At 46.1% G+C, this 26,562-nt stretch overlaps 1 protein-coding gene across 1 annotated transcript; it reads left to right on the forward strand.

Moving 5' to 3' along the window:
• The first annotated feature begins 2,393 nt into the window (after nt 1-2,393).
• IFI30 (IFI30 lysosomal thiol reductase) lies at nt 2,394-5,901 on the forward strand. Its single transcript, XM_043467378.1, has 7 exons — nt 2,394-2,661; nt 3,668-3,850; nt 3,941-4,015; nt 4,260-4,352; nt 5,173-5,325; nt 5,452-5,505; nt 5,595-5,901. Exons 1-7 carry the CDS (start codon nt 2,542-2,544, stop codon nt 5,655-5,657), a joined length of 741 nt encoding a protein of 246 aa, XP_043323313.1. The 5' UTR covers nt 2,394-2,541; the 3' UTR covers nt 5,658-5,901.
• The last annotated feature ends 20,661 nt before the right edge of the window (nt 5,902-26,562 follow it).

Below are 26,562 nucleotides of genomic sequence, written 5' to 3' on the forward strand. Positions count from 1 at the left end.
TGGATGCTTCTGTTTTCAGTGACAGGCTTCTTTAGCTCTGGGCTGCCAAATAAAGGCTGCCAACCCCTGCCTCCTCCCCCAGCTCCCTCCCCATCGCAGTTTAGATTGCTCACATCCAGAGAAATTTAGAGACCTGCCTGAGGTTACCCAGCAGAGGCTCATACCCCAACCTCTGCTGCAGGGACGCCAGGTTTGACCATGGCGTTTGATTTTGACTTCTGACTCTCAGCCACCATCCCTGGCCCCAGAAAATCGCCACCCCTCTAATGTGCAGCTTCCTCACAGCCAGGCAGAAAAGACTGTCATACCCCCTCCCATGCCACCCAGAGGGGTCTCCCGTGTCCTGGATCCCCCGTGTCAGCCCCTCTGCTGTTCTTCCACTGACCCCCTCTCTCCACGCCTGCCCGGTGAAGCCTGCCATGGCTCTAGAGACACAGAGCTGGGTCCTCATGGTGTCACTGACCAGGACTCACATTCACCATTCCCTGCCACCCTCCTCAGGGTCCCCGTATCTCAACCCTCCCCTCACACACCCCCAGGGCTGGAACCTTCTCTCCTCCCCAGCCCACCACACCTGTCAGGATCCAAGTGGCTAAGACAGCCCCCAGGGGATGAAGAAGCCGCTGTCTGGTCCATCTCTCCCCTGGGCCCTCAGAGGGACAGGAGTTGCTTCCTCGGCCTCAAAGCTGCCACCCTCCCCAAGCACTGTCCCCACCTGAGTGACTGACCAGTCAGGCAGCACCCTCTAAATAACTCCAGCCCAGACTCTGCCCCCACTGAGGTCTGCACCCACGGCGCGAGTCGAAGCAGGTTAAAGCTCACCTTCTCAGTCCCGTGAGCCCCACCGGGTGGAGCCTGAGCACAGAAGAGAACGTCCCACATAGCCTCTAGCTGGTCTCCACACTCAACTGTGTCTCCTTGGGAACATCACCTCCCGTCTCCAATCCCATTTTCTCTTAGAAGTAGGGCCAACAGTCTCTACTGCTGCCGCCACTGGGCATCTCTGAGGATTTCATGGTCAAATGGGTGAGGTTACCTTTAGGAATTTCTCCAAGTAAGGCTGGTGCTTAACACCCACTGGAAAAATTGTAGCAATTATATTTATTGCTATTTTTTCAGCCCAGTACAGGATGGAGTACAGACTAAGTTCCCCAAAGCCGTGTGGCTTAGCCTTGCAGAGGTTTCACAAAGGAAAGGGGTTCTGTGAAGGGTTCAAAAGAATGAGGTGGGATCGTCCAGCTATGGGGACTTCAGGGGAATCCCAGCTCCGGAACCTGCTGCTATTTGAATGTGGCTATGTGGACTGGGGTTTCCCCAGAACTGGAGGGGCACATGGGCTGTAGAGCTGGGGGCTGGACTGATTTCCAGGCAAGAGTGGGGAGCGTTTCCTTCCGTGGGGCCCAAATCTTTGCCTTGCAAGGTCTGAATGTGTCGGTTACTTCCCCAACACTCCCACCCTCCAAGCCTTTATCTGGGTTATTCTCTCTGCCCATTCTAGCTGTCCTGCGAACACCTTCCACCCTGCCCCCAGCCTGGGGCAATGCTCCCTTCGTTCTGAGCCCTTCATGATAGCTTTAGTCCTTAAACCTCGCTTCTCCTACTTTATAGAAGAAGAAGTTGGGGCTTCATCACCTGAGGTGTCCAGCACAGGCCTGGAGCAAACCTGGGTCTGCCTGATTCCCCTGGATTTGGGGTCTACAGGGCTAGTCCCGCATCCCATGTATCAATATATTGTACTGGCTCCAGGTAATGACTGCTCCAACCCAGGCTTCTCTTCTACCAAAGGGGCTGGCAGAGGGCAGGGGTGCACCCCTCCGCAAGCCCGGGGGAGCAGCAAGAAGGGACACCAGCTTTCTCTTCCCACCCCCCAGCCAGGGATGGGGGTGCCCCTCCCTGCACTGGCTTCTGCTTTCTGGCCCTGCTGCGGTCAAGCCTGAGTCAGCTCCACGGGACGCCGTCAGGGTTGGGGAGCCTGACAGGGGGAGGGGGGAAGCTTGGGAATGAGAGGGGCCTGGCTGCCCACATGGGGCAAGGGGTCACCTCCCATGGGAACACAGGGTAGGGAGGTCGGAGAGTCGGGTCCAGGGGGTGGGGGCGGGGCGGGACTGCTCCAACGGCCCCCAGAGGGCTCCGTGGGCGCTTAGAGACCTCCTATCTCTCGATCTCTCTGTTTCTCTGTCTCTAAGCCCCGACCTCACCTCTGCTCAAAGTGCTCAGCCTCAGCTTCACAGGACTGGGCCGGGCTGGTTGCGGGGAAGGCCTGGGGGAGACGGAAGGGCAGCACGTTGTTCAGGTGACTGGGGGCCCAGCGCCTGGCGGGGGGGGGGGGGGGGGGGGGGGGGGGGGGGGGGGGGGGGGGGCTGGGATGGGAAGAAAGGCCCGGAGAGAAAAGTAGAGATACCTAGAGGCGCCAGCCCGGGCCCCCGAGGGGCGTGGGCACCGGGAGGCGGGTCCCGTCTGGGGGCCGGGCCACCGCCGAGTTAAAGGCGGCTTCTTCCCGGGGCCACTGCTCCCCGCCGTCGCGCCTTCGCCGCCGCTGTGATGGCCTCGTCGCCGCTCCTGCTCCTGCCGCTCTTGCTGCTGCTGTTGCCGCCGGAGGTCCCCGCCGCAACGCGGTGGTCCTCGCTGGAAGCACTCCCCGAGGGGGCGGCCCCCTGCCAGGTAGCGTCGGCGGCGCAGCGGGCGGGCCAGCTGGGACCCGCGCCCCGGGCGGGGGCCGGCCGCTCCTCTCCTCCCACCGCCCTCCACCTCGACGGAGACCACCGGGGTCCGGAGAGGATCTTACCCGGGGGGAGGGGGTGGCGACCCCCTCCCCAACCCCACCCTTCAATCCGGCACTTTGGCCATACTTTCTTTTCCCTTTCGCTTTCCTATCTGGAGTCCGAGTCCCTCAGCTGTCCCCCACCCCATCCTCCCGCAACCCCCTCCTCCCCTCTCGGTGCATTGAGCACCAGCTGTGTACATCTGGAGCGAGAATCAGAGTCTCCTCTTTTAGGCCAGGGGAAGGAAGCCCAGACCAGCTGAGCTGCCGGCCCCTGGCCACGGGCACTCATCGAGGGTGCGTTTCGTTCCGGGAAGAGCGCGCGTTTTTCTGGTCCGGAGTAAGCAGATGCCCCGGAGGCTAAACCACTTGCTCACAGACACGAGCGCCCGCCACCCCTCAGCTGGAGACGGAAGTCAGCACCTATTAGGCGCCGCCTCCGCAGTAGCCTTGGGAGGAGTTCAGTGGACTGGTGGATAGGAAGAGTAAATAAGGAGTCAGTGCGGTGTGCGGCCTTGCTCAGCCCGGGGCCACAGCTCCAGGGGATGAAGGGACCACAGAGGAGCACGCAGGGGTGATGCGCACCGCCGGAAGGCAGGGCTGGCCGCGGAGACCCAGACTGGTGAAGGCCAGGAATTCTTCCACCCTGTCGCCCCCTGGGTGAGAAGTTTCACTTCTCCTGGAGGAAAGCAAACTGTGCCTCCATTAACTGCCTACTGTTTGCAAATCTGTGTCACGTCAATCTTGCAACCTGATATTTAGGAAGATTTAGGCTTTGGGTGAAGCCTCAGCATCAGACTCCCACCTGACAAGGAGGGGAAAGAGTGTGAGATGGGGCACCTGCTATCTGCAGCTTCCTTCCTGCGAGACAGTTTAACTTGACTCACACCCCTTCCTCCCGTGCAGGTCGGTGAGCTGTGCCTGCAGGCATCGCCCCAGAAACCTGAAGTTCCCCTGGTCAACGTGAGCCTCTACTATGAGGCGCTGTGCCCTGGCTGCCAGATGTTCCTGATCCGAGAGCTCTTCCCGACGTGGCTGATGGTGTGGGAAATCCTCAACGTCACCTTGGTGCCCTATGGGAACGCTCAGGTGCCTGGGGACCGGGGAAACGGAGTCACGTGGCCACGGGAAGGAGGTCTGGGGGAGGGGGCAGCCAACACTTACCTCGTTGCTTTTCAGGAAAGAAACGTCAGTGGCAAGTGGGAGTTCTCGTGCCAGCATGGTGAGCGGGAGTGCAAGCTTAACAAAGTGGAGGTGAGCAGCTCCCCTCTCCCCCAGTTCCCAAGGGAGGGGCACAGAGGCTGGGGCCACTGCCCTGATAGATCATGACTCAGAAGGGATTGCAAACAGCTCTGCCCCTTGCCTGTGAGCCTCCTTTTAATCATGTTTTTGTTCTCCACTTGATTGGTGGACACCTCGTGGTTATTCCTGGGGTGGTCCTTGGGGTGGAGGGTCCTCTGAGCCACTCACATCCTTGCCTGCCTGCCCCCACCCCCAGGCCTGCCTGCTGGACCAGCTGGAGCCGAAAACAGCCTTCCTGACCATTGTCTGCCTAGAGGAAATGACTGACATGGAGCAAAATCTGAAGCCAGTGAGTAACACCCCTCATTCAGCCTGGGTTGGGGGGCCTTGGCCTCCCTGCATCCAGACAGACCCAGGCTCAAGTCCTGGCCCCGCTGCCACTCTCTGTGCAGTCCCAGGAATACAGTGTCCTTTCTCAAAGATTCAGTCTCTGAATGGAGAGAACCAAGATCTTCTGCGGGCCTGCCTGGTAAATCAGGGAGGGCTTCCTGGACGAGGTGCCTCTGGGTTGGGCTTGGTTGAACAGGAATATACAGGGACACAGACAGTGATCCTTCTCTGGGGTATGGAAATGACACACCTGGCCCACCTCCCTCCCTGGAGGATTATGAAAAAGAACTCCCAAAAGGGTGACTCATCTACCCTGATTGTTTATTTATTCATCAAGCATCTGAGCCACCCAAGAGACCTGAAGCCTCCCTGAGACACCTCCAAGCCCTGCAGAGTCATAGTGTGGCTGGGGGTGTGCAAAGGAGGAGGGAACACTCAGGAGACTCAGAGGAAGGAGGAGGAAAAGTGTTCCCGGCAGAGGGAACAGCAAGTACGGATGCTCTGGGGAAAATAAGACCCTGCAGAGCTGGAGCTGCAGGTCTGGTCTTATGGGAGACAGCCTGAGCAGAAGCAGCCTGAGTCCCTGCCCTGGGGGCCTCCACGCAGACATGTATTAAGCACTTGCTGCATCCCTGGAAACCAGACTGTCTCCTGCTGTCAGTGAGGAAGCAGAAACTGGGCTTGGGGGAGTGGGGGTTGCTAGAAGGATGACTGTTGGGGAGATAACAGGGAGGAAGCTGAGGCAATGCCCCTGCTGACCAGCTCCCATCTGCCGTCAGTGCCTGCAGATCTATGCGCCAAAGGTGTCCCCGGATTCCATCATGGAGTGTGCTCTGGGGGACCGTGGCATGCAGCTCTTGCACATCAATGCTCAGCTCACGGATGCTCTGCGGCCACCCCACACATACGTGCCCTGGGTCGTTGTCAATGGGGTAAGAACTCTTGGGGCCCCCAGGCAGGAACCAGGCTGATGGGCGTGTACATTGATCTGGGAGGCAGGAAGCAAGGGCCAGACTGGGAGCCAGTGGAACTTTTAACCCCCTGTCTTGCTTGTTCAGGAACATATGAAAGAAGAGGAACATCTCCTACACCTTGTCTGCCGGTTATACCAGGTAAGCCAGGCAGGGAATGGAGGGATCTGGCTGGTGGGGGTAGGGTAGGGTCTCCTTTCAGCACCCTAACTCACGGCCACCTTCTCCAGGGCCAGAAGCCAGATGTCTGCCAAACCACAGCTGACCTGTCCAAGCAAGTCCACTTCAAGTGACTGACAGTCAGTGTCCTGGGAGGGAGCTGGTGCAAGAAGAACGAAATCACACCTGTCCTTGTTTTTTGATCCCTGACTCATTAAAGCCACTACTTCTACCTATTCTATGAAGCCCAGACTCAAAATTCTGCCCCAGGATCAAGAATCTTGCCTCAAAAAAAAAAAAAAAAAAAGAATCTTGCCTCACTGTGAATGGTGCTACATCAAAACTCACTTAATAAACACTTCTGGATTTTGTGATTCAGCAAATCTCCTTTTTTCAGATCTGCACAATGCTGGGACCCCTGAGAACCTCCCTGTCCCGGGGATGAAGAGCCAGACAGATATCCCTAGTCCCATGGGGGCAGGGATGGGCCAGAGAGGGAGGCACCAGTACTAGAGGAGCCCACAGGAGAAGTGAAGGTTCTTCATAGGAAGGAGGGACATTAGGGCTGGGGTTTTGAAGGGTGACTAGGAGTTCATTAGGCAGAAACTATATCTGTTACATCAACACACATCCCTAGCTACTCTTTTTCGCTGCCCCACACTAGGTGTTATGGGTTAAGCCAAAAGGTGGTAATTGGAGTCATGCAAGGCCAGAGGTGGGGCAGTGACCTTGCCTGGGGAGTTTGAAAGAATATGTTCACTGGGGAGAAGTCATGGAGTTCCAGGGAAGGGGAACAAGTGTGAAAAGACCCAGACAGCAACAAGATCTGGAGTTAGAGTGCCAGGCTGAGGCATCTAAGAACAACAGGGCATGTTATAGGAAAAGTTTCAAAGAAGGGGAAAAAGTCATAACTCTCATGGTGGTGTAAAATGAATACATGTTAACGATTTTATTTATTTCATGATTTATAAGGGGCAACTGGTCAGATATTCAAAGAACAACAGGTTTATAGATCAGGAATATTGAAATGATTGGGCAAACCTGACTCACAGGGGCAGAGAAATAATCAGCTTTCCCTTTTTTTGCACCCAGTTTTATGATGTTTTTATAATTTTAATACAGTTGACCCTTGAACAACACAGGATTGAACTGCGTGGGTCCACTTCTACACAGATTTTGTAAAATAATTTTATTTACTTTTGGCTGAGCTGGATCTTCATTGCTGCATGCAGGCTTTCTCTAGTTGCGGTGAGCTGGGGTCTACTCTTCACTGCAGTACATGGGCCTCTCATTGCAGTGGCTTCTCCTGTTGCCACGCACAGGCTTGAAGGGGTTTGGGCTTCATTACGGCTCACAGACTCTAGAGCACAGGCTTGTCGCTGTGGCGCACGGGCTTAGCTGCTGCTCAGCATGTGGGATCTTATAGGCCAGAGATGGAATCGGTGTCCATACATTGCAAGGCGGACTCTTAACCACTGGACCACCAGGGAAACACCCTACACAGATTTCCCCCCCCCCCAATAAATATAGTCCTACATGATCTGCTTCCTCTTCCAACAATACAAGAGAAGACTCTACACGTAGACATCACCAGATGGTCAACATTGAAATCAGATTGATTATATTCTTTGCAGCCAAAGATGAAGAAGCTCTATACAGTCAGGAAAAACAAGACCGGGAGCTGACTGTGGCTCAGATCATGAACTCCTTGTTGGCAAATTCAGACAAATTGAAGGAAGCAAGGAAAACCGCTAGACCATTCAAGTATGACCTAAATCAAATCCTTTATGATTATACAGTGGAAGTGAGAAATAGATTTAAGGGACAAGGTCTGATAGAGAGAGTGCCTGAAGAACTATGGATGGAGGTTTGTGACATTTTACAGGAGACAGGGATCAAGACCATCCCCATAGAAAAGAAATGCAAAAGGCAAAATGGTTGTCTGAGGAGGCCTTACAAATAGCTGTGAAAAGAAGAGAAGCAAAAAGCAAAGGAGAAAAGGAAAGATATTCCCATTTGAATGCCGAGTTCCAAAGAATAGCAAGGAGAGATAAGAAAGCCTTCCTCAGCGATCAATGCCAAGAAATAGAGGGAAACAACAGAATGGGAAAGACTAGAGATCTCTACAAGAAAATTAGAGATACCAAGGGAACATATCATGCAAAGATGGGTTCTATAAAGGACAGAAATGGTATGGACCTAAGAGAAGCAGAAGATATTAAGAAGAAGTGGGTGGTAAGAATACACAGAAGAACGATACAACAAAGATCTTCATGACCCAGATAATCACGATGTTGTGATCACTCACCTAGAGCCAGGCATCCTGGAATGTGAAGTCAGGTGGGCTTTAGGAAGCACCACTACGAACAAAGCTAGTGGAGGTGATGGAATTCCAGTTGAGCTATTTCAAATCCTGAAAGCTGATGCTGTGAAAGTGCTGCACTCAATATGCCAGCAAATTTGGAAAACTCAGCAGTGGCCACAGGACTGGAAAAGGTCAGTTTTCATTCCAATCCCAAAGAAAGGCAATCCCAAAAAATGCTCAAACTACTGCACAATTGCACTCATCTCACACGCTAGTAAAGTAATGCTCAAAATTCTCCAAGCCAGGCTTCAGCAATATGTGAACCGTGAACTTCTAGATGTTCAAGCTGGTTTTAGAAAAGGCAGAGGAACCAGAGATCAAATTGTCAACATCCATTGGACCATCGAAAAAGCAAGAGAGTTCCAGAAAAACATCTATTTCTGCTTTATTGACTATGCCAAAGCCTTTGACTGTGTGGATCACAATAAACTGCAGAAAATTCTTAAAGAGATGGGAATACCAGACCATCTGACCTGCCTCTTGAGAAACCTGTATGCAGGTCAGGAAGCAACAGTTAGAACTGGACATGGAACAACAGACTGGTTCCAAATAGGAAAAGGAGTACATCAAGGCTGTATATTGTCACCCTGCTTATTTAACTTCAGGGTGCATGATGCAGAGTACATCATGAGAAATGCTGGGCTGGACGAAGCACAAGCTGGAATAAAGATTGCCGGGAGAAATATCAATAACCTCGGATATGCAGATGACACCACCCTTATGGCAGAAAGTGAAGAGGAACTAAAGAGCCTCTTGATGAAAGTGAAAGAGGAGAGTGAAAAAGTTGGCTTAAAGTTCAACATTCAGAAAACTAAGATCATGGCATCTGGTCCCATCACCTCATGGGAGAACAGTGGAAACAGTGGATGACTTTATTTTTTGGGGGTCCAAAATCACTGCAGATGGTGATTGCAGCCATGACATTAAAAGACGCTTGCTCCTTGGAAGGAAAGTTATGACCAATCTAGACAGCATATTAAAAAGCCGAGACATTACTTTGCCAACAAAAGTCCGTCTAGTCAAGGCTATGGTTTTTCCAGTAGTCATGTATGAATGTGAGAGTTGTACAGTGAAGAAAGCTGAGTGCCGAAGAATTGATGCTTTTGAACTGTGGTGTTGGAGAAGACTCTTGAGAGTCCCTTGGACTGCAAGGAGATCAACCAGTCCATCCCAAAGGAGATGAGTCCTGAGTATTCATTGGAAGGAGTGATGCTGAAGCTGAAACTCCAATACTTTGGCCACCTCATGCAAAGAGTTGACTCATTGGAGAAGACCCTAATGCTGGGAAGGATTGGGGCAGGAGGAGAAAGGGTCGACAGAGGATCAGATGGCTGGGTGGCATCACCGACTCGATGGACATGGGTTTGAGTAAACTCCAGGAATTGGTCATGGACAGGGAGGCCTGGCGTGCTGTGATTCATGGGGTCACAAAAAGTCGGACACAACTGAGCGACTGAACCGAACTGACTGAACTGACATGATCTGCAGTTGGTGTGTGTGATTAGAATGGTTAAAATTTACCTGCTTAGCAACTTTCATACGTAACAATACAGCATTCTTAACTATAGTCACCTTGCTGTACCTTAGATCCTCAGGACTTTTGGTAAAAGTTTGTACCATTTGACCAACATCGCCCCATTCCTCACCCCATCCCCTATCTCCTGAAAACTGACCTTCTTCTGTTTCTGTGAATTTGGCTCTTTTAACTTTCACACATAAGTGAAATCATGCAGATTTTAACCATTCTCTGTCTGGCTAATTTCTCTTAGTGTAACACCTACCAGCTTCATCCACGGAGCCACAAATAGCAGGATTTCCTTCTGTTTTTTTATGACTACATAATATTTGAGCTGTCCCTTTTGTTAAGAATAATCTCAAAGAAAGACCTTCCTTGCCAGGTCTCATTGAATTTGCCCTGATTATTTTACAGAGGTACAACAAGAGTTCAGCTTGCTTTACTGGAAGTTTCCGTGAGGAATCTCAAAGTGGACTTCCAAAAGCCTCTATCCTTTGCTAACTGAAGATAAGAGCCCGAGCTTCACCAGCTGTATCTATGCCTTTTGGTGAATTTGGCTCTCCTCTGACGTCCCCGAAACATGCCAAGGATCTTGGTTGGCCTGGCTGGATCTGTAAGGCTTACCCTGCAAGCTAGGGACTTTCCTGAGAGGGTTTTGTAGCGCTCGCTCCCCAAAGTCCGACTTGGTCTCTTGACACTGGTCGGTGAAATCCTATCTGGGGATGGTCTCTTTTCCAGAAAGTGGAGCTTAATTCCACCCTGAGAGTGGGCTGGATCTGGGGATTCAATTCCAAGGAAAGGAAGGTGAGAAATGGTGACTCAACAGTGAAGCGGAAGCAGCTAGCAGGCAGCCCCTGAGCCGCTGGTCCAGGTGAGGGCCACGTGCTTCAGGAGTAAGCCGTGCGGCATCAGGCGCTTTCACAAGGACACCACCTTTGTGAACCCCAATCTAACCACGAGAAAACAACAGCTGAACCCAGATGGAGGGACATTCTATCAAATGCCCCACCGGTGTCATGGTCATAAAAAACAAGAAAAAACCCTGAAAGACAAGGAAAAAAACCAGAAAGATCGCAGACCAGAGGAGCCTAAGGAGAGGGATAGCTAAACGCAATGTGGTGAGATCATGGCCAAGTTTACATTTGAACAAATAACTGGAATTTGGACTGAAGTCTGTGCTGTGGTTCCCTAATATCAGTAAATGCCCCTTCAGGAATCTGCCACATAGAAATGTTTCACAGAGCTAAAAACTACAATCTGCTACTGAATATAACAAAAAAGAGGCAGACTCCCAGATATAGAGAACAAAATAGTGACTACCAGTGGAGAGGGGTGGAGGGGCAATATAGAGGTAAGGAATTAAGAGGTACAGACTCTCAGGTATAAAATGTGCTACAAAGGGGCTTCCCTGGTGGCTCAGTGGGTAGAGAATCTGCCTGCAGTGCAGGAGATGGAAGCAGATGAAAGTTCAATCCATGGGTGGAGAAGATCCCCTGGAGGCAGGCCTGGCAACCCACTCCAGTATTCTTGCCTGGAGAATCCCATGGACAGAGGAGCCTGGCGGGCAACAGTCCATGGAATCTGAAAGAGTCAGATAAGGACTGAGTGACTAAACCATCACCGGGCATGCAGACAGAGTTTATAGCTTCATAAAGTTCAGCTGTGATTCAAGAGAAAACAGTGTAGAAGAAGTAAAATTTAGAATTTTATTTTGGGAAACTTGTCCAAAACATCAAAGATTTGAACACTTGTTTAAATAAGTTCATAGATTACTATGCAACCATCCTTAGTTACCTGTTTAACCAAAGTGACAGTAAAAGATCTTATAGACAAATACAGTAAGTTACATAATAAAAGAAAACTTTCCAGGTCTTATAACTTTGAGATGACTCAGTTTTCCTAATTAGAGATCCAATAAAGACAACATTTTGATAAAAATAGAATCTTCATTTTCAATATGGATTACTTAACAGGTAAAGAAAAATCTTTTACAGTAATCCAAGAAAATGTCCTTTTAGCAGAGAAAGAAAATCAAATTTGTGTTTTTCATAGTCACACTGTTGATATTAAAGCTCATTGTAGATAACTAACAAGGCCCTACTGTATAGCACAAGGAACTATACTCAATATCTTGTAATAACCCACAGTGAAAAAGAATCTAAAAAAGAATAGAGGATATATATGTATAACTGAATCACTTTGCTATATATCTGAGCTAATGCAACATTGTAAATCAACTACATTTCAATAAAAATTTTAAAAAACAAAGCTCATTGTTAAAAGTCTTGTAGTAATCCATTTATTTTTCACCAGTTTGACCACACTAGATAAGATTTCTTCTTTCTTCCTCTTCCACTTTCTAAATCCATTTAGGTTTTCCTCTTTTTTATTTTCCTCTTTTGTATTCTGAAACAATCATTAAATACTTTTAAACAAGGATAGAATCAATGTTCTTTTTCCTTCTTAAGAATGGGCCTACACACTTCCCCGATCCTTCAGACTTCAGAATCAGCCTGCCAGTGTAGAGGACGAGGGTTCAATCCCCGGTCAGGGAAGATTCCACATGCCACAGAGAAACTAAAACCCCTGAACCACAATTACTGAACCTGCACTCCAGAGCCTGGGAGCCGCAAATGCTGAAGCCCCGTGCCCCAGAGCCTGTGTGCGCAGCAACGAAGACCCAGAGCAGACAAAAATCAAATAGATTTTTAAAAAAGAATGATCCTTCATACCTCATAACAAAAACACATCTTATTTTCCTTACATATTTCACATACAAGGTTATTTCTGTGCCTTTATTATTCCTAGTAGTTCCATTTACTTTTGTGTTATTTAGTCACTAAGTCATGTCTGACTCTTTGGGACCCCTGGACTTCAGCATACCAAACTTCCTTGCCCTTTGCTATCAACCAGAATTTGCTCAAACTCATGTCTTCTTCTTCTTTTTTTTTTTTGCTTACCTTGATTATGGGCTTCTGTGGTGGCTCAGCTGGTAGAGAATCCGCCTGCAACGCAGGAGACCCCAGTTCAATTCCTGGGTCAGGAAGATCCGCTGGAGAAGGGATAGGCTACCCACTCCAGTGTTCTGGCCTGGAGCTTTCCATGGACTGTTTAGTAATTAGTAACTCTAATTTCCAATGAAAACTAGGAAGCAAGCAATTGTAAACTGTCTGTGGCCATACCAACATTTATACTAATGTCTATCCCAGTATTCTTCAGTAGACTCACAAAATATATCATTTAATATTTTGTAGAGACATATGCTTCCTTATAATACAATTTTTTGAAGTGGCAAAGGACACATTAGTAATCTAAACATCATTAGTGCCTCTGTAAAAATTAAGAAGCCAAGGAGATAAGCTTCTGTTTAGTAATTAATATTGTAGTATTTTCCCTTATTTGAAAATGATCTAGATATTCAAAGAATATCCATCATTTCTTAACTTAGTGTAACTCCAAGGTTTCAAGTTTCCATAATGATTCTGGAAGCTATTTTTTTTAATATGCAAAAGATTATGTATTTTTTACTTTAAAAGCAGTTCAGGATTTTACTGTGCAGGGAAATAATAGCCATTATTTTGTAATAACTTTAAATGGAGTATATAACCTATAACAATATCGAATCACTATTTTGTATACATGAAACTAATATGTTGGGTAGACTGCAAAGTTCATTTGGGTTTTTCCACAAGCTGCTGCTGCTAAGTCACTTCAGTCGTGTCCGACTCTGTGCGACCCCATAGACAGCAGCCCACCAGGCTCCGCCGTCCCTGGGATTCTCCAGGCAAGAACACTGGAGTGGGTTGCCATTTCCTTCTCCAGTGCGTGAAAGTGAAAAGTGAAAGTGAAGTCGCTCAGTGGTGTCTGACTCTTAGAGACCCCATGGACTGCAGCCTATCAGGCTCCTCCGTCCGTGGGATTTTCCAGGCAAGAGTACTGGAGTGGGGTGCCATTGCCTTCTCCGTCTGGAAGCTATTTTTAAGTACACATTTTGTAACACATAATTATTGCTGAAAAGCTCACTTATAAATGTATATCTCATTTATATGTATTACTTGTTTTCTAACAATTATACTTGTGAAATTTTCATGAGTCGTTAAATAGCTAGCCAAGACCTTATGCTGTTTTTCTTGTCAATAAATCAGGCAAGTGTCAAAAATCACAGAAGCAAAGAATGTAAAAAGTTAAATAAATGACTTCCTTTATATTATTTTTTTTTTATATTATTTTTTAATTGATGGATTACTTTTGGATCTGCAGGATCCTCGTTGCTGGGCGCGGGCTTTCTCTAGGTGTGGTGAGTTGGGGCTACTCTTCGCTGCAGGGCCGGGTTTCTGATTGTGGCGGCTTCTCTTGCTGCAGATCACAGGCTCTTAGAGCACTGTGGCACACAGGCTGAGTTGCTCCCCAGCAAGAGGATCTTCCCGGACCAGGGATCGAACCCATGTCCCCTGCACTGGCAGGCGGATTCTTCTTCACTGCGCCACCAGGGAAGTCCAGACTTCTGTTATTTTAAAATTTACTGCTGATATATGTCAAGCAACTCACTTTTATCATCTGTTTTGTCCTTAAGTTGAGTTTATGGTTTTAAAATCTTAAACATTTAGCCGAGACAACTAAATTTGTTTGACTAATCAATTGATGTAAGTACCTTTTTCTAAGCCAACTAAATAGAGCTCTTTTACAAGTTAATTTGTAGCAATACTTCCTAGAGGTAGAAAAATATTACATACATGTAACATAGATAGACAGACAAACAATCGGAGAGACAGAAGCAAACAGAATTTGTAGCTTTTATTTTTAAAGTTTAGCCATGAAGCAGGTACAAGAATTTTAAACTCATTATTTAAGAAAAAACAGTTGGATGCAAATTGTGTTTCTGGCAGATGGAACAAGTTTACTAATATTTGTGAAGAAGGCTTTATTGAAGTAATTTTATTGATTTCCTTATGGCCATGCTGAATCTGCGTTGCTGCAAGGGCTTCTCTCTAGTTGCCGAGAGGGGTGGCTGTTCTCGAGCTGATTCTCTAGTAGACTCGCAGGCTTCTCACTGTGGAGAAGTGGTGGACATGGGCTTAGTTGCTCCAAGGCAGGTGGGATCTTCCTCAACCAAGGATTCAACTCATGTCTCCTGAGTTGTCAGAGGGATTCTTTACCATTGAGCCACGAGGGAAGCCCTTGAAAAAAGGCTTTTAAAACTTTTTTGCTTGCGGGTGTGTTTCCAAATAGCCCTCTGATATATAATTCCATTTTAGCTTAGGAAAGAAGGTCTTGATTATCCTTCCAATCAGACTCTGAATATATCTCCAATTAAGCCAATTTCTCCAAATAAGCCATAGACTTGCTTAAAAAAAAAAAAAATCCTTTCAATATCTGATTTCAGCTCAGATAAACAGTAAATTTTCCTGAGTATTGAACTCATTTTTTTTCTACTTTTTTTAAACCAAAAGCGCACTTATTTCAAGTGATTCAAAATCAGTCAGTCTACTGTGACTAAACCACGGTGCATGAAGTAAAGTGAAAGTGTTAATCACTCAGTCATGTCTGACTCTTTGTGACCCCATGGGCTGTAACGCCACCAGGCTTCTCAACCAATGGAATTCTCCAGGCCAGAATACTGTAATGGGTAGCTATTCCTTTCTCCAGGGAATCTTCTCCACCCGGGCTGAAACTCAGGTCTCCCACATTTCAAGCAGATTCTTTCCCATCTGAGCCACCAGAGAAGCCCTCTCATGAATGCATGAGATTTTCCCAAAGAGTACAAAAAATGGCGCCCTCTCAAATCCAGCAAGTACACTAAATCACTTCAGTCTTGTCCAGCTCTTTGGGACCCACGGACTGTAGCCCACCAGGCTCCTCTGTCCAGGGGATTCTCTAGGCAAGAATACTGGAGTGCATTGCCATGCCCTCCTCCAGGGGATCTTCCCGACCCAGGGATCGAACCCACATCTCTGATGTTTCCTGCATTGGCAGGTGGCTTCTTTACTCCCAGTGTCACCTGGGAAGCCCTTTCAAGATCCAGACCCTATCTCAAAGATGACCAAAAGAGAGAAAGACTTAGACAATTTCCCTCAGAGGCTGGCAACAGGGCCCAGTGGTCGGTAGGACCCTAGCCACAAATGGGGTGCAATATACCTTTGTGTGTGGCCATCAGCATATCCTCAAGGTTCTCACCTGAGGGTCTGACACTCAGGACCAAACATGCCGGCATGTCCTGGCAGACAGAAAGCCAAGCCAAGCTCTCAGCACCCAAAAGGAGACAAAGAGGAAATAGCTGTCCCTGGGAGGGAAGGGGTCAACCAGTGAGTACCCCACACAAAGTTTACAAGAATTCTGGGAATTTCCTCGTGATCCAGTGGTTAGGACTCAGAGCTTCCACCGCCAGGGGCACAGGTTCCATTCATGGTCAAAGAACTAAGATCCTGCTTTCCTTACAGCACGGCCAAAAAAAGAAAAACAGTTCACAAGAGTTAACTACCCAAAGAACTAATCCTTACAAATGCTTTTCTCCGGCCAATCCACCCAGAAAGAAAAGGATAAGGAAAAATCGTTTAGCATCCTCTCTCTGCGAGGTACCACAGACAGCAATTAGGGAGACAGACATGGTAAGAATTCTAGCTTCTGCTCCAGTCTGGTCCTTGGATCTCTAAGTTGCAGACCCAGAAGTCAGTTGCATCCCTGCCAATGCTAGCCCGTTCTTGTCTCCAGAACCATCGTGGATGTAGAATTTTCCTCCATCTTCTATGTCTCCAGCTGAAACTGACATACAAGACAGCTTAACAGGGGGAAAAGCCACAAAATGTATTTATGTGTATGTGGGAATCTTTGCCAAAAAAGAAAATGAAGACCAAAAGGCTTGTTATATACTAGGCGGAACAGAGGAACAGCTACAGAAAAGCTATTGAAATACCTGGGGAGACAAGGAAGGTAAGTTATTTCAAAAGACCTGTTGGTATGGATTTTCCTCACGGAAAAAAATCTTCTGAGAAAAATCTGACTCTGTCTCTGAGGATGAAAGGTTTCTTCCAGTTCAGGGAAGAAAACTTTCCCGTGGGAAGTTTATTTCTTGATTTCAGGAAGGGAAAGGAAATTCCCAGAGCCCTTTTTGCATCTTGCTGTTATACTAATGCCTTGAACTCAAAATAATCAATCTGCTAGAGTAGCATATTGGTGGGGAGAGGGGTGGCATGTTCTGAATTCTTTCAACAGAAACACCCAAAATCACTGGTCCAGACATCAAAAGCTCTTCCTCCTGATGGGTGCTAAATTCTTTTGACATTTTAATCTTTAAAAAAAAACTTTGTCCACACCATGTGGGTTCTTAGTTCCCTGACCAGGGATCATACCCGACCCCTCTGGAGTGGAAGTACAGAATCTTAACCACTGAATGGTCAAAGAAGTCCCTGGCTGGTCCCTGGCCACTAAATCCTTAATGGATGTTCCATTTCTTTTCAACCAGAAATCAGTAATCCATTGACAGGGCATGCCAACTGCTCAGATAAAGCCAAATTCCCAATCCCTGATGACATCGTGTGTGTGCATGCTAAGTCGTTTCAGTCGTGTCCGACTCTTTGAGACCCTATGGACTGTAGCCCGCTAAGCTCCTCTGTTTATGGGGTTCTCCAGGCAAGAATGCTGGAGTGGGTTGCCACGCCCTCCTCCAGGGGATCTTCCCCACCCGGGGATTGAACCCATGTCTCTGGTGTCTCCTGCACTGGCAGATGGGTTCGTTACCACTGGCGTCACCTGGGAAGCCCTGCCAACGATGTCATCCATCAGCTCAGACTGCGGTCTTCTCTTGTGGTTCAGATGGTAAGGAATCCACCTGTAATGTGGGAGACCAGGGTTTGATCTCTGGGTTCCCTGGAAAAGGGAACGGCTTACCCACTCCAGTATTCTGGCCTGGAGAATTCCATGGACAGAGGACCCTGGCAGGCTATATAGTCCATGGGGTCACAAAGAGCGACGACTTTCACTTTCACTTCACTTTCAGCTCAGATTGGGACTTGAACCCGTGGGGCTGGGACTGGAACACAGCCAAAACCCAGTCTTCCAACTGAGATCACAACACCCGGTTTCAGGACCTGAAAAAGCTCAGGTTCTTGATGTCTCATCGCAGAAAGAATTCAGTGAGAGACAAAATGATAGGTAAGAAGTGGATTTATTTAGAAAGAAACACATTCCACTGACAAGCGTGTGGGCTGTCGCGGAGGCAGAGTGTGGCCTCCTCAAAACGTGGTGTGGTAAGCTTTTATGGGCTGGGTAATTACATAAGTTAACGAGCAGGATTATTCCAACTATTTGGGAAGGGGCAGAGATTTCCAGGACTTGGGCTGCTACGTTTTGATATTTGATGGTCAGCCTTGGAACTTTCATGGCGTGTGCGAGTGCGTCTCTTAGCTTGTTGATGTGTTACAGTGAGCGTATACTGAGGCTCGAGGTCTCATGGAAGTTGGCTTGTCCACCATCTTGAACCCATTTGGTTCTTATCGGTTTATGTTGTGTCCTTGGGCTTTGTCATTCTTTCAAAGACTGTGCCCTGTCTCCTCCCATCCTGTTTCGTTTTTCCCTCAGAGACTGTACTCCCATATTCTTATGAGAAGCAGAAGGACAATGGTCGTATCTTCTGTAACTGCTTCAAGGCTGAACAGGGGTGCGGACCCTCCTGTTAGCAAGTAAAAATCTCCAGATACCTGACCTAGGGGCCCCGGTTCAGGACAGCTCCTTGTTTTAATCCGTATGGACTAGAACCCCCACATAGCCAGCGTCTTCATGTAGACTGATGTCACTGTGTCGCAATAAAACCCGGGCTCTGTTCACCGATGCTGAATACGAATATGGAGACAAGAGTTTTCAAGAAGTAGAAAGGAGTAGGTTTATTACTTTGCAAGGCAAAGGGGGACCACAGCAAGCTAATGCTTTCAAGACCATGCCCCACCTCCTGGGATGTTAGAAGAGGCCTTAGAGTTTTAGGATGGGAAATAAGGCTGAAGAGAAGTATCAGAGTTGCTGTGGTCTTATATTCTCCTCCTCCTGGGGCCACTGAGATCACGAGGACTGGCATCATGTGATTCCAAGACAGGTTCTGGTGGCCCTAGAGGTCATCCCCCTGTAACATTCTTTCTGGAATGAAGAATGCTCCCAGAGGAAAGGAGGGTTACAGAGTGTTGTCTTGGGAGGATAAACATCAAGTGTAGCTATCATTTTCAGAGTGCAGTTAAGCAAGAAAGAGAGGGAGAACAGACATCTGTAGGTTAAATGGGTGGAGAGAACAAGGACTGGATAAGCGCTAACGTAACAGGGTCTCAATTAGTATTTGCTGCAGCAAATACTTCCTTAGCTTTCTTAAGAATCTTCTGGGTGATGAAGCACTTTTTGTAACAGCACCAGAGTACAAAAATATCTATAAATGACAAAAGACTTAAAAGCCATGGTTAAATATCTGATTACAGTGTAATTGTAAAGAATCCGCCTGCAATGTGAGAGACCTGGGTTCGATCCCTGGGTTGGGAAGATCCCCTGGAGAAGGGCATGGCAACCCTCTCCAGTATTCTTGCCTGGAGAATCCCATGGAGAGAGGAACCTGGCGGGCTACAGTCCATGTGGTCGCAGAGAGTTGGACACGACTGAGCGACTTAAGCACACAGCATACAGTGTAACTGATAAAAAAATCTTGGTTACAATAACCATTTACATTGCATTACATTACAATAATATTTAACATAACATACAAAGTATGTGTGTGTTAAATATATCTCTTTGAGATATCTCAGGGACCCTCTAAAGCTGGAAATCAGAACTTTAATTAAAATTAATTAAAATTTGGTATTCCAGGCGTTTGTCAAAAAGTTTTGTTTTTTTGGTCAAAAAGTTTTAAAACTTGTCAAATCAGACTATAGGTCACTGTGAGACAACACTTATTCCTTAACCAAAGTTACAAAAGATCTCACAAGCAAATACAAATCAATTAAAGGCCGAGAAACTCACACAATCTGTTATGAAAAGCAGCATTTCAAGACTATTTCGGAGGGAGAATCCAAACCTAGTCTTATCTTAGCCCATTCCCAACAAAATCCATTTACCCAACTAAATTTAATCCAGTCTTAGAAAATCCTGATCATGCATAATTCTTGTCAGTATCTTTTCATTCTTCACACCTTTTTTTTTTTTTTTAACTAAAAACACATATCTGATTTGCCTTAAAAGTTTTTGTTTCCATGTTGAGTTACTTTTCTTGCTGACAAATGTTCAATAGATATAATTAGATCTAGTAAACCTAGATACAACAGAAGCATTATACTTAACATTGATGACTCTAAAGACATGTCTGTATTAATCATCCAACAAGTTTAAGCCACCTTCAATATCAGATATCAGTTTTACCCTGAATATTTTCCAGATAACATGAACCTGAAATCTATTCTGGCCAGATTATTTTGTATTTCTGAATATTTATATGTGTTTAACTTCCTCTAAGTCAATCAGGTAGAGCCGTTTTATGAATTAACTTTTGGCAGTACTGTATTATATGTCTATAACACACACAGACACATGAACACACAAGCAAACACAGAGGCATCACAGTTCCTGTTCCGAAATTTTAGCCATGATCTTGGGGACTTGAACCATTTTCCCAAAATAGTTCTTAAATCTGGAGAGGGTCATTTACAGCCTCTATTTTTTGTGCAATGTGACTCAGTAATTGAGATACATTAGCAGAGTTATCTGGACTAAAAGCACAATATTCTGTCTTTGCAGTAAATTCCAAAGAGCTTCACGTCCATCATGGATGGTTTCAGGTTAAAGCCTTGATTACTTTCCATCACTGAGTTTGTGGGATCATAATCTTTTCATCTAACATATACCATATCTGTTGACTTATTAATCCCCTATTTTTAGCCCAGTCTTCTTCCTTCATGTAACAGGGTTGTGGCATTTCCTCTATCAAGCCTGGGATGTGTAAAACTGCTTTTATTTTATCTGTTTGTATGCACGCTGCTTTCTTTGCTTCTTGGTCAGCGTGGTGATTTCCCTTTCCAGTCTCAGACCTGGGAACCTGAGACTGAGGTCCCCTACAGTGAACAGCAGCCATTTCTTGAGGCTCTTGTTTAATAACCACGGGCTGGATATCGTCGGCCAGGCCTGGATCTTCGATACTCCACATGCCAGGGTCTACTAAGGCTTCTATCTCAACTTCAGATTCAGTCTGTTGCTTTCTGCTTTCTGTTAGAACCATTTGGCGATAAGGGTGGTTCCCTCGCCCCTTGAGAAACAGAATGAACCTAACTTAGTTAATAAATCTCTTCCCATCAAAGGAATGGGACAATAAGGCACAAGTTGAAAGGAATGTAAGAGCAGCTGGTCATTGACATTGCATAAAAGGGGCTCCGGGAAAGTGTGACCCTGTTTCTTCCTTGACAACCTCATTACATATTCCTTATGATTGCTAAATTTTCCAATCCTTTGGGTTGAGATCGAGAAGGTTGTCTACAAGAAATTCTATCAAGTAGCCTGCCACATCAATAACCACCTGAGACTAGTTATGTAGATAGTATCTCTAGGCAGAGCCCCTTTTAGCTTCCGACTGGTAAGTCTTCTGACCCACCACTGTGAAACCAACTAGGGCGGAGGGCCTCCCCACCTCACTCGCTGGCCTCTGGGGAATCCATCTGCCAATGCCCCACCTCTGTGCAAAGAGCTCGTTGATCACAATCTTCCCTCCAGTGTCCCTTTTGTCCACATAGAATACACCTTCCTTGTTTGGGTACTCATGGACCTAGTGGTCTGCCAGGGCCAGATTGGCCCAGAAAAAGCAGTCTCCCAGTTGGTCGACTCTGAGCAGACAAAGCCACTGCAATCATTTGGGCCTTATACATATTTCTCTGGGCTCCTTCAGCCTTTGTGGCCATATCCCTGTTATTGAAAACTAAATAAGGCAATTGGAGTAATGACCGCTCATTGGAGTCTGAAGACCAGCAGCTGCTTTTTGCATTTTCTGTGTTGACTAAAAAACTAGTTACAACTTGAAAGTAGAGAGTTATGAGAATACCAGATCACTTTACCTGCCTCCTGAGAAACCTGTATGCAGGTCAAGAGGCAACAGAACTAGACATGGGACAATGGACTTGTTCCAAATTAGGAAAGCACTATGTCAAGGCTATATATTGTCACCCTTCTTATTTAACTTATATGCAGAGTACATCATGAGAAATGCTGCATTGGATGAATCACACAAGCTGGAATCAGATTGCCGGGAAAAATATGAACAACCTCAGATATGCAATGACACCACCTCAATGAAGAGTATGAACGGTATGAAAAGGCAAAAAGATATGACACGGAAAGATGACCTCCCCAGTTCGGTAGGTGCAAATATGCTACTGGAGAAGAGTGGAGAAATAACTACAGAAAGAATGAAGAGGCAGAGTCAAAGCGAAAACAACACCCAGCTGTGGATGTGACTGGTGACGGAAGTAAAGTCTGATGCTGTAAAGAGCAATATTGCATAGGAACCTGGAATGTTAGGTCCATGAATCAAAGTAAATTAGAAGTGGTCAAGCAGATGGCAAGAGTGAACATCGACATTTCAAGAATCAGTGAATTAAATTGGACTGGAGTGGGTGAATTTAACTCAGATGACCATTATATCTACTACTGTGGGCAAGAACCACTTAGGAGAAATGGAGTAGCCGTCATAGTCAACAAAAGAGTCCAAAATGCAGTACTTGGATGCAATCTCAGAAACGACAGAATGATCTCTGTTCGTTTCCAAGGCAAACCATTCAGTATCACAGTAATCCAAGTCTATGCCCCAACCAGTTGCACTGAAGAAGGTGAAGTTGAACAGTTCTATGAAGACCTACAAGACCTTCTAGAACTAATATGGAAAAAAAGATGTCCTTTTCATTATAGGGGACTGAAATGCAAAAGTAGGAACTCAAGAAACACCTGGAGTAACAGGCAAATTTGGCCTTGGAGTACAGAATGAAGCAGGGCAAAGGCTAATAGAGTTTTGCCAAGAGAACACACTGGTCATAGCAAACGCCCTCTTCCAACAACACAGGAGAAGGCTCTACACATGGGCATCACCAGATGGTCAATACTGAAATCAGATTGATTATATTCTTTGCAGCCAAAGATGGAGAAGCTCTATACCGTCAGCAAAAACAAGACCGGGAGCTGACTGTGGCTCAGATCATGAACTCCTTATCGAAAAATTCAGACTTAAATTGAAGAAAGTAGGGAAAACCACTAGATCATTCAGGTATGACCTAAATCAAATCCCTTAGGATTATACAGGGGAAGTGACAAATAGATTCAAGGGATTAGATCTAATAGAGAGAACTCCTGAAGAACTGTGGACGGAGGTTTGTGACATTGTTCAGGAGGTGGTTTGACCAAAATCATCCAAGAAAAAGAAATGCAACAAGACAAATAGTTGTCTGAGGAGGCCTTACAAATATCTGAGAAAAGAAGAGAAGCAAAAGGCAAAGGAGAAAAGGAAAGATATACCCATCTGAATGCAGAGTTCCAAAGAAAAGCAAGGAGAGATTAGAAAGCCTTCCTCAGTGATCAATGAAAAGAAACAGGAAAACAATAGAATGGGAAAGACTAGAGATCTCTACAAGAAAATTAGAGATACCAAGGGAACATATCATGCAAAGATGGGTTCTATAAAGGACAGAAATGGTATGGACCTAACAGAAGCAGAAGATATTAAGAAGAGGTGGTAAGAATACACAGAAGAACGATACAACAAAGATCTTCATGACCCAGATAATCACGATGTTGTGATCACTCACCTAGAGCCAGACATCCTGGAATGTGAAGTCAAGTGGCCCTTAGGAAGCATCACTATGAACAAAGCTAGTGGAGGTGATGGAATTCCAGTTGAGCTATTTCAAATCCTAAAAGATGATGCTGTGAAAGTGCTGCACTCAATATGCCAGCAAATTTGGAAAACTCAGCAGTGGCCACAGGACTGGAAAAGGTCAGTTTTCATTCTAATCCCAAAGGCAATGCCAGAGAATGTTCAGACTACCTCACAACTGCACTCATCTCACATTCTATCAAAGTAGTGCTCAAAATTCTCCAAGCCAGGCTTCAACAGTATGTGAACCATGAACTTCCAGATGTTCAAGCTGGATTTAGAAAAGGCAGAGGAACCAGAGATCAAATTGCCAACATCCACTGGATCATCGAAAAAGCAAGAGAGTTCCAGAAGAACATGTATTTTTGCTTTATTGACTTTGCCAAATCCCTTGACTGTGTTGATCACAACAAGCTGTGGAAAATTCTGAAAGAGATGGAAATTCCAGACCACCTGAACTGCCTCCTGAGAAACCTGTATGCAGGTCAAGAAGCAACAGTTAGAACTGGACATGGGGAAAGAGACTGGTTCCAAATTGGGAAAGGATGTATATTGTCACCCTGCTTATTTAACTTATATGCAGAGTACATCATGAGAAACGCCAGACTGGAAGAAGCACAAGCTGGAATAAAGATTGCCAGGAGAAATATCAATAACCTCAAATAAGCAGATGACACTACCCTTATGGCAGAAAGTGAAGAGGAACTGAAGAGCTTCTTGATGAAAGTGAAAGAGAAGAGTGAAAAAGCTGGCTTAAAATTCAACATTCAAAAAACGAAGACCATGACAACTGGTCCCTTCATTTCATGGCAAATAAATAAGGAAACAATGGAAATAGTGAGAGATTTTAATTTTCTGGGCTCCAAAATTACTGCATATGGTGACTGCAGCCATGAAATTAAAAAACACTTGCTCCTTGGAAGAAAAGCTATAACCAACCTAAACAGCATATTAAAAAGCAGAGACGTTACTTTGCCAACAAAGGTCCATCTAGTCAGAGCTATGGTTTTTCTACTAGTCATGTGTGGATGTGAGAGGTGGACTATAAAGAAAGCTGAGCACTGAAGAATTGGTGCTTTTGAACTGTAGTGTTGGAGAAGACTCTTGAGAGTCCCTTGGACTGCAAGGAGATCCAACCAGTCCATCCTAAAGGAAATCAGTTCCTAACATTCATTGGAAGGACTGATGTTGAAGCTGAAACTCCAATACTTTGGTCACCTGATGTGAAGAACTGACTCATTGGAAAAGACCCTGATGCTGGGAAAGATTGAAGGCAGGTGGAGAAGGGGACGACAGAGGATGAGATGGTTGGATGGCATCACTGACTTGATGGACATGAGTTTGAGCAAACTCCGGGAGTTGGTGATGAACAGGGAAGCCTGGCATGCTGCAGTCCATGGGGTCACAAAGAGTCGGACATGACTAAGCGACTGAACTGAACTGAACTGAACCACCTTAATGGCAGAAAGCAAAGAGGAACTAAAGAGCCTCTTGATGAAGGTGAAAGAAGAGAGTGTACAAGCTGGCTTAAAACTCAACTTTCAGAAAACAAAGATCATGGCATCTGGTCCCATCACTTCTTGGCAAATAGATGGGGAAATAATGGAAACAGTGACAGACTTTATTTTCTTGGACTCCAAAATCACTGCAGATGATGACTGTAGCCATGAAATTAAAAGATCCTTGCTACTTGGAAGAAAAGCTACACAAACCTAGACAGCATATTAAAAACGCAGATGTCACTTTGGCTACAAAAGCCTGTCTAGTCAAAGCTATGGTTTTTCCAGTAGTCATGTATGGATATGAGAGTTGGACCATAAATAAGCCTGAACGCCAAAGAATTGATGATTTCAAACTGTGGTGCTGGACAGTACTCTTGAGAGTCCCTTGGACAGCAAGATCAAACCAGTCAATCCTAAAGGAAATCAACCCTGAATATTCATTGGAAGGACTGATGTTGAAGCTGAAGCTCCAATACTTTGGCCACATGATGCTAAGAGCCGACTCACTGGAAAAGACCCTGATGCTGGGTAAGATTGAGTGCAGGAGGAAAAGGGGGCAACAGAGGATGAGATGGTTGGATGGCATCACCGACTCAATGGACATGAGTCTGAGAAAACTCAGGGAGATAGCAAAGGACAGGGAAGCCTGGTGTGCTGCAGTCCATGGGGTCACAAAGAGTCAGACATGACTTAGCAACTGAACAACAACAAATTTTATTTGGTGGGAATGTTAAGGATTCCAAGCCCGGGAGACAGTATCTCAATAGCCCTGGAAAACTGCTCCAAGCAAGCAGAAGAGAGAATCAGCCTATTTATTATAAGTTTGCAACAAAGGAGGCAGACAGTCTGAACATCAAGGATTTTTGTTAAGTAAGGAAAACCTGATATCAAGTTAAGGAATTTAGTGTTCTATGTATGAGAAGATAAAAGAGTCTGGAGTCACTGAAGTCTTGAAATGTATCTCAGTTATCTGGGGCCAGCATCCAGCATTTTTACAGCAGTATTCTTCTCTGTTTGAAATCCCTTAGGTCACACCAGAGGGCTGTAATCACTGATGACTGTGACATCCTTAAGTTTCTCATGTAGGGAATGGTGCCTCTTGTCCACGTGACTCAGAAATTTATGGTTGCTATTTGCCGGAGTGGCTCAGAAATTCGCATTTTTAGGGGGGAGGGGACACGGTCTCTCAGATAGCTGTAACATTTCTTCCCCACTGACATGGCAGGAAATATTTCATTTCACATGTATCTGATATTTGGGGGAGACTTGGCTATGAAATCACTTCATGGGAAATAGATGGGGAAACAGTGTAGTCAGACTTTATTTTTTGGGGGTCCAAAATCACTGCAGATGGTGATTGCAGCCATGACATTAAAAGACGCTTGCTCCTTGGAAGGAAAGTTATGACCAATCTAGACAGCATATTAAAAAGCAGAGTCATTACTTTGGCAACAAAGTTCCGCCTGATCAAGGCTATGATTTTTCTAGTGGTCATGTATGGATGTGAGAGTTGAACGGTGAAGAAAGCTGAGCGCCAAATAATTAATGCTTTTGAACTGTGGTGTTGGAGAAGACTCTTGAGAGTCCCTTGGACTGCAAGGAGATCCAACCAGTCCATCCTAAAGGAGATGAGTCCTGGGTGTTCATTGGAAGGAGTGATGCTGAAGCTGAAACTCCTATACTTTGGCCACCTCATGCGAAGAGTTGACTCATTGGAAAAGACCCTGATGCTGGGAGGGATTGAGGACAGGAGGAGAAGGGGATGACAGAGGATGAGATGGCTGGA

The sequence above is a fragment of the Cervus canadensis genome, chromosome 4 (genome assembly GCF_019320065.1).
Source record: "Cervus canadensis isolate Bull #8, Minnesota chromosome 4, ASM1932006v1, whole genome shotgun sequence".
NCBI classification, from domain to species: Eukaryota; Metazoa; Chordata; class Mammalia; order Artiodactyla; family Cervidae; genus Cervus; species Cervus canadensis.

Excerpts from the sequence above, each read along its gene's own strand:
- IFI30 (XM_043467378.1), top strand. The coding sequence starts at position 2,542 with ATGGCCTCGTCGCCGCTCCTGCTCCTGCCGCTCTTGCTGCTGCTGTTG. Across the intron at positions 4,353-5,172 it reads TGGAGCAAAATCTGAAGCCA|TGCCTGCAGATCTATGCGCC; the intron begins GTGAGTAACACC and ends ATCTGCCGTCAG. Across the intron at positions 5,326-5,451 it reads CCTGGGTCGTTGTCAATGGG|GAACATATGAAAGAAGAGGA; the intron begins GTAAGAACTCTT and ends TTGCTTGTTCAG.